This window comes from Haliaeetus albicilla, chromosome Z (assembly GCF_947461875.1).
Source record: "Haliaeetus albicilla chromosome Z, bHalAlb1.1, whole genome shotgun sequence".
Taxonomy (NCBI): domain Eukaryota; kingdom Metazoa; phylum Chordata; class Aves; order Accipitriformes; family Accipitridae; genus Haliaeetus; species Haliaeetus albicilla.
This window is the reverse complement of record NC_091516.1, coordinates 46,746,437-46,754,866: the sequence shown is the minus strand read 5'-3', so window position 1 is coordinate 46,754,866 and position 8,430 is coordinate 46,746,437. Positions and strand designations below refer to the sequence as shown.

The 8,430-nt window shown below is 35.6% G+C and overlaps 1 protein-coding gene across 10 annotated transcripts in view; it reads right to left on the bottom strand.

Moving 5' to 3' along the window:
* Positions 1 to 722: 722 nt before the first annotated feature.
* PAM (peptidylglycine alpha-amidating monooxygenase) overlaps positions 723 to 8,430 on the bottom strand; it is a 152,713-nt gene continuing 145,005 nt past the window's right edge. For 5 of the 10 annotated variants that reach the window (XM_069775715.1, XM_069775714.1, XM_069775716.1 and 2 more), the window contains 5 exons: positions 7,675 to 7,774; positions 6,260 to 6,313; positions 3,724 to 3,927; positions 2,088 to 2,144; positions 723 to 1,543 (listed from right to left, as the gene is read on the bottom strand). In XM_069775715.1, coding sequence (XP_069631816.1) covers positions 1,362 to 1,543; positions 2,088 to 2,144; positions 3,724 to 3,927; positions 6,260 to 6,313; positions 7,675 to 7,774 — 597 coding nt within the window. In that variant the 3' untranslated portion in view covers positions 723 to 1,361. Of the gene's footprint in view, positions 1,544 to 2,087; positions 2,145 to 2,984; positions 3,077 to 3,723; positions 3,928 to 6,259; positions 6,314 to 7,674; positions 7,775 to 8,430 lie in introns of those variants that run through there. The other 5 variants (XM_069775718.1, XM_069775719.1, XM_069775723.1 and 2 more) reach the window with 3 other exon arrangements.

The window sequence follows — 8,430 nt, the reverse complement described above, 5'->3', positions numbered from 1 at the left end:
TGCCAGAAAAAACCTGAAGCCTATTTTTCAAGCTCAACACCAGCAATAGCTTATTACAATACCTGCAATGACGATAATGAAAGCTGTTTCATAAAACCCTGAGGCAATTACAGCTGTGTACACTCTTCTCTTAATACAGGTTTTAAAAGGAGATTAATCATGCTCTCATCCTCAAACTAGGCTGAAAAATCATGATGATGTCACTCAGTGATTCACACTTCAGATGACTCATAAAACCAGGATAATTATCTAGCAGGTCTTCTGCAAGTCTCCTGTTCAATGAATGAGCACATTATGAGATTGAGGACTCCTGTTGCATGAATGAAAAAGGAAATGTGGAGAAACAAGAAAATAGTACTACAAATCAGGTAGAAATAGATGCCTACCCTGACTAATTTGCATATTTAATTTGAGACACAGGTTTCCTCTTAGCTGTGACCATGTTTTATTAAAGTAAATACCCTGCAGTTTTATTATACAAGTAAAATTCCTCTTTAAATGTTTAAGCTTGACTTTGTACATGTATGTAAATTATTAGTCTTTAAAAAAAAAGCCTTGTGACACAGCAAAATATTTTTCCAGCTTCCATACAAAATAGCACTTTTTCTCTGTTGGTAGAAGACATTAAAATTTTTACTGTATTAAGTGGTCTGTGTAACTTACAAAAGTTGTATACAAAAAACTTAAAAGTATGCAAAAATTCCAAAGTACACTCCGACAGCTAATGCTCTGCGAATACTTTATTACACAAATTACATTCAGCTTCTGAAAATAGTGTTCTAACAGTGATACCATCTAAAAATAAGACATCCCAGAAACACATCAAGTTAGAAGAAGAAAAAAAATTAAATAGAGACTTTTTTCTTTCCTTCAATGCAATATAATGTTAGTGATTTTAAAAAAATAGAATAAGATTTAGCAGCTTCATTTTCTTGTGGCACTGTATTTTCTTTGTACTGCAACAGGTTAAGGACATTGAAGAGGAAAGGCACAAAACAGAAATTGGCAACTGAATAGTTATGGGAAAAATACTTTGATCAAGCAGATAGTAAGACTTATTTACAAGATCCCCAAATTCAGATGAGAAAATACTACTGCTTTAAATCAGTGCTGCAATTAGAAGACTGTTTGCTTTATTAAGATGTTCACATAAAAAACAACGGCACTGATATGGAACTTCCACACACTCCTCCACTTAAAAACCAGAACTAAAACCAAACAAAAATTAAAGGAACCAGTGTACAGCCCCACACAGACTAGTACAGTTTACAGTTAAATACACAAAATCTTAAACGTGCTTCAGGGAAAAGGAATCTGACATTCTGGGTTGAATCATATAATGGAAAACACAAAGGCTGGTTTTAGGATGATGAAGGTGCTGAAGGAGGCGGAGGTGCTGAACACTCTTCCTCTGAATCTGTGCCATCATCTTCATCTTTTTCTTGATCACTTCCTTCAGTGCTCAGTCGGTCAAACCCTTTTCGGCTGTAGCCCTTGTGACTTGCAAAGAAGTTCCCAAGGTTAAGGCCACCACCACCTTTCCCTGTGGAAAGGAAAGGCTTGTCATAAAGTTTGCTTTACTGTACAGGGGGAATAAAAATCTATCCACTCATTCAATAGTATAGTGGAGATTATTTTAAGTGTCCTTCCAGAAACTGCTCTTAAAGATCAGTACATGAGCCACAAAAGCTTAGTATAGAGATTATGAAACAGGAAGGAAATTAATCTTTGAAGTTTCAAACTATTTTTTTCAGCATCCATTGTTTCATCAAGTCTTTATGCAGGCTATTTGTGTTCCCACCAATTTGCCCTTAATCTCAAAGTGCTTCATTTCATTCACCAGATCCACAGATAACTCATTATAACAGCTACTGCTGTCCCATTGGTAGTGACACATCCTCTTCAGCAGGCAGATAATGACAGATGAAAGGTGTCATAAAAGACATTTCCACAAAACACCTGAGGTTTGCCCCCAATTCTTCCTCTGAGAAAGTTCCATCAAATCTGTTACTCAACTACAAGTGAATAGAGAAAAAAAGAAGTCCAGTTACTCCATTCTTAAGTGTTCCTCAATGACTTAGACTTACCTCTAAGTTTGCCTAAAATTCTGCCTGAACTTGAATCAAGTTTATGTTCCCCATCAGCTGAAAAATAAGGTAGATTTTAAAAATAAGCTAAAAAAATTGTATTCTATGATTAAATAATTATCTGTATTTTGATACAAACCACAGACATTCAACAAATTGATCAGCAGCTTTAAGAAGCAAAACTGATACTTTCCAGCTTCTTGATTAAGGGTGAAATTATAATTCCTAACTAAATTATCATACCATGGATGTTCAGTTTATGCCAATTCATCCATTAAGAAGATTTGCATACTAGTTATTTCTGAGAATTTCATTCCCCCAACTGTTCACTTATGTTACTGTGAAGAGTTTACAGGAAGGACAAGAACCTTGTCATTTATAACGTGCACAACTACATTCCAGCACACTGCAAAATACAGCTTGACATTTGAAATGGTATAGTTTCCCTATAAAGACTGGCTTTCTGGAAGACAGTGATCTGTGAATTTCTTCAGGTATTTTGGTGGAACTTTCTCTCCCCCTTACAAACTATATCCTTCTCCCTGGTGATTCTTTCCATCCGTCATCTGAAGAAAAATTAAATGCCATGACCAAACTGTCTTTTCCTATGTATTACTCAGTTTCCATAAATCTGTGCAAGAAGTTTACTTTCACCAATGTAACTGTATCACGCTCTTTGACACAGTAAATTCAAGCACTGCTTGAATCCAAATGGAATGCAAAGATGCTATTATAGATGCTATCCATTAACAGCAGTACTGCAGTAGTCTAGGCTGTTAGCACATTTGATGTGCTAGACATGTTTGAACACAGAGTCAGGAAGCTGCACACTGAAATCTTCGAATAAAATACATCCAATTCAGTCGCAGAGCAATATTATATCACTGAATTACCTACTCTGTCATAGCATGTCCTGGCCAGTGGCAGAACTGTGTTATTTGTCTACTCCATGTACATTTTCTTGTCTTGATGGCAATATCTTGATAAAACTATTTATGTGATACAAAATAACAAGTGTAATGATAAAACTCCCACTGCAGTCTACGAGTTTCTCAAAAATATTGTTATTACATAATACAAATTAAGAACAAATTTACATAGCCTTGCAAGTACCAATTACGGCTCTCACAGCAATGGATGAAGGTGCATTACAGAAACATGTCTGACTCACAACATGCACAAGGTAGTAGAGAACAATAACATGTAATCTCTTGTAAATGTTATCTGCTTGCATTTTGCTTATACCTTTATAATATCCATAGAGTCTTGTTCTCAACAATTTAAAGATCCCAAACTGAAAATCAAACTGTGCTCAAGGTATTAAAATTCATGTATTCTAGACAATAACATGAATATATTCTAGTTATTTCTGAGATACCAATTTTTGGCTTGACACCAATTAAAGTTTTAGATACATGTTCTGAAAAGGTGGTGGCTTGAGATATGATATTAAAGGCACAGAGGAGTGCAGTTGCTGTGTGCATGCCGATTCTTAGTTTGCATGCAGCATCACAGTAACTGTTCAGAAGGGTAAAGGGACAGTACTCCTCTCTCCTCATACCCTTGTCCCTCAGTGTTCAGCGACGTTTTGAACTGGAATAATAAAAGCCTGTTCTATAGAGTTACTCATGGTTACCTCCATAGACAGTTGTCTTCCTCCACCGAATAAATAGTAAAATTGCCAGCAGGACAACAACAGGAATAATTAGAAGAGTTGTAATAAGAACAAAGGAAACTCCAGTGCTGGCCTGTTGGACCAAATGTTGCTTTTCTTGCTTCTTTAGATGGTCTGTTGATTCTGGGGTGTTTTTCAATCTGGCTTCTACAATTGTTTCTGATTCTTTAAAAAGAAGACAATTTCAGTATGTAATCCATATGCATCAAGAAACACAGAATAAGGCGTTAAAGAACAAGCTAGAATACCTGAAGTGCTGAGTAACAAGGAAACAAACGACAAACACTTATGAAGACATTTTTAGCTCTTGCTGATGTTATCCCTAACGTAAGGCAGAGAGAGTCTGAATGGTATCACTCACTAGCAAAGATGCCCTCCCCTTTTCTTGAATCAGGAAAAGAAAGGTGTCAGGGAGAGTTTTGTCTTAAAAAGTATCTATCATTTAAAATATAGGAAAATCCCTCGAAGATCTAGTTTTGCAAATAGGTGTGTGATGTACTAGCAATGAAATATCTCCTTTTGATAATAAGTCTTCCACAAGAAATACAGAAATCCAGTATATGCTGTATTATTATAAACAAAAAAGGAAAGCATTTAAAGTTCTTTTTAATAAACTTGTGACAAAGGGTTAAATTTTCAGAACTGCTACACCCTGTGACAGAACTTTGGCTTTCTAAATTTGGAGAGCCTTTGAAAGCATCCAATCATTCCTTGACCAATTTGTTACCTCTCCACCTACAAGGAGAAAAACCATTTCAGTAAATTTCTCTATGATGTTTTGTGTGTGTGTAAAGGATCACATGCTTTATGCTAACTTTTAATGAGTAAAACCGTCTAGCTATACATTTTAAAGTCTGACTTAACTGCATGTCTTAAGAAGTAGCTGCATCAGAAACACTCTGAATCAACTCTGTTTTGATTCTGTATCAAACTTAAAATGATGGTCTATTCTGAAAAAATAGCAAATGCTTCAGTTTACACTTAACACTAATACAACGATAACGATATTATTGTTATCACTAATACAATGATACAATGATAACATGCTGTCTGTTCAAGTAGTAGTTACAGCCAAGAGCAATTTTCCTCCACCATCTTGCCCATCTCTGGGCAAAGCTACAGTTCTTCATGTATTTTCCCCCCACTTCACAGCAGTGCAAACAATAGTAACAGTCTGTCAGCAGGAGACTGTGAAAGTGCAGGCCACTCCTGTCCATTTATTAAGCAGAGGATAGCTATCTGTTTTCTTCAAGTGGAGTTGAAAGATATTAATTTCAGTCTATGTACCCTAAGCAGTTTTAGGGATTGTTACTCAGAAACTGTTTCTTACCCTGGTGATACTATTGCATTTTTCTCTGTAACATTAGAAGTGTGAACTACTATGCTATCCTTCTAAAGAAAGCCAAAATGCATTAATATATTCCTAGATTTGTTGTACTGTGGATGCTGTAATGTCAACACTTCCCTTTTGAGTGCTTCAGGAGGGCTGATGTACCAACAGAGATAAAATAGAAGGAGAACAATTTCGGCAATAAGGATTTCATTGCTTTATAATGTCAGCTGCCTTTATTCTACTTTATTCTAATGCTTGCAACTGGCAGTTGGGATCTTTTGGTATTTTCCTCTGCTTGCACATATATGGCTAAAGCAAACCACACAAGCTCTGAATTCAGCCAAAAAAAAGTTAAGAACGTTTGAACATTTTATAAAGGCTTCTCCATAGCCTGGTACTGTTTTTCTGAAAGGGAAATAAACTTTTCCTTTTCAACATAAAAGACCTACACAACAGAATACAAATGGTTAAAATTACTTTCCATTTTCCTGAACTGCTATTTTACCTCTTTCAATCTCCTCTACATGTATTTCTTTATATTAAGTTTCTACATGTTTTTATTTTCTTTTTTTGTGTCTGTTTTTCATTTTCACACAGATAAATTGAAAAAAAAGGAAGCAGTAAATCTAGGGAAATAAATCTAAATAGAAAAAATTATATTTTTTCCATATGGTGTGACTGGCAAGGCTGTATACTGAAAGACTATGCAGAAAGATACACCAATTGCCATTTCAAATAACCCTTTTTTGGTGGTTGAGCATTGTGCAGCAGGGGGAAGGATGCTGGGGAGTAACTATCACAGTTACATTTCAGAGCTATTTCTGCATCTAAGGGAGCTGACACAGATACCAATCTGGACCACACCAGATGGTGGTACGGAGCTAATCCACTGGTTAAATTTTTATTTTAGTGGCTGTGAAGCACTAAAATATCACTGAAAACAAAATGTTTAGATTGGCCGTAAAATAGCATCTACCAGGTAACACTGTTACAAGCTGCTTTCTAGTGCTTCCTGTGCCCGCTCATTTTATGTGGGTGAAACGATGGCGAAAAATAAAACAGTCAAACTAGTTAGCATTTTCCCCTTGAACTTGGCAGAAGCAGTCCTAGTCTGTGTGAAAATACAAATGTGGTTCCTTCATTTCCATTATGAATCAGACTAACCTTTTATTTCCTGTACCTCAATACCAGCCTTTTTAACTGACCGATGTTCCATTTCTGTAAAACAAAATTATTCTTCAGGACAACTGACATTTCAGAAAGACACTCAGTGACATTTTCCTGCTAGCTTTCTCAAATGTACAGTACAATCCTACAGTAAACAATCCCATCCGCACCTGAACTTCACCAAGGAGAGTCAATATAAACCATTCAATAGCTCACAAGGCAATGGAAAAAAGAAAGATTGATTCATGAAAGGTGTTTGCAATAATTAACTCTTATGCCACAGAGAGATTTTATGGGCACATGTAAAGGTTCAGAAAGTCCCACAAAAATAAAACTGTTCATTATAATCAAAATCACGATGGATTAAAGGCTGGCTGAATCAGGGCTTCTCAGCTACTGCAGTTTTATACTGCAACAAAAGCTAAAAAGAAAATTATATACAAGGACTTTCCTCATCTAACCTGTAAGTGATGAGTAATTTCATTATTTTTTTGTTCTCATGTTTCTTTGAATAAAAGCCTAGAAGTCTTCTGTTCAGGTTACTATATACAGAAAGCCATATCCAGTCAGAATTACAATTTATCTGGTCCAGTTTCCTGTTATTAAGAGCAGCTGATACCAGATGCCCCAAAGGAAAATAATGAATTATAAACAGACAAATATGGAGTAACTAGCTTAGTCAGAAGTTCATTTGTAACAGCAGACTCTTACTGGTTGACTAACACCCTGAAGCCTGAGCTTTATCTCTCTCATACATTTTTTATCCAATATAATGTAACAGTGGATTATATTTTTATTCCTGTAAAATATCTAATCTCTCTCTGAATCCTACTAAATTGAATCAGGCCCTCTCCCTGAAGTCAGGCTGCTTGCCTTGGGGGTTACTAGATTAAAACTAGGAAGTGTTTCCACTTCATGGAAATAAGACTTCAAATTATACTAGATTCATCTTCTAATGATACATAATCCCAATGAAATGAATGTAAATTTTAAGTTGATGTGCGTTTTTACTTCAGCCCCTGGGAGTTTCCTATATACCTCAAAGGAAGCAGTTGATTTCTCAGCAAATGATACATTAAAATTACTAAAAAGCTAAAGAGTCATGCTTTTGTTTAAGCAGGTGTAAATGACATTGCAAGGGATAGATCCACCATGAGGCAAATGCATTTTGATCTCTCCTGCAACAAAAGAACTCATGCACTCAGGACTCTTCTTCAACAGAGCATGCAGCCGTGCTGAAGAATGGTCTTTTAATTAACACTGAACAGTAGCACACAACTTCTGCAGGCAGCACTTGTACTTAAATCATTGTCATTAAGATACCAGGTTCTTGGGCAGTGGTACCAGATAAATGGTACTGATCTGAAGATACGAAATGTGAAGTTGTGATATTAAGAACAAAAAGAACATACTTTCTATGGATGCAAACTTCCACACTGCTCTGGCATGAACATCTCCAACGAATACTGTTTTATCTTCTGAAGCAACAACATCATGTGGCATCTCAAAGTTCTGTGAAGATAAGCAGCAACAGATTATTCTTCAGTGTCTACACACTCATGAGGCCTCCTTAACCCTGAACTTGAGACTGGTCATATTCACTCCTTAGACTGGAAAATGCAGCAGGTGCTGGTGTGAAGGCCTAACAGGAGTGAAGGGAGAGGAATTCCGTTTCTATTGTATGCTTGCCTTCTCCAGGATTAACAACATGGATATTACACAATGTATTCATACTAAACAATTTTATATTTGTAATATCTATAATATTTATAATATTTATAGTCATATTCTTGCATTCAATTTTATCCTGTAAAATTTATATTTAAAATATCATGGATCTTGGTTTCAAGCCCACATACTTAGTTTTTGTCAGAGTTTATATACAACACAGCTATTTGTTATACTCAGAAAAAAAACCCTCTCTCTAATATAATTTAAAACTGGACCACAAATAACAGACTATATGTGTTACCCAGAAATGGGAATCTTAACATTCATTCTTTAGTCGAAGACAATCTATGGAAATTTTTTTAAAAAATAAACATAACTTTTACGTGCAATACTGTATGAACAACATTTAGCCTTAACTTCCACACTAATCTTCTGTAAAGAAGGGATGTAGACATACAGTTGAATATTATTTCTGCTTATGAATATATGCTATTTTT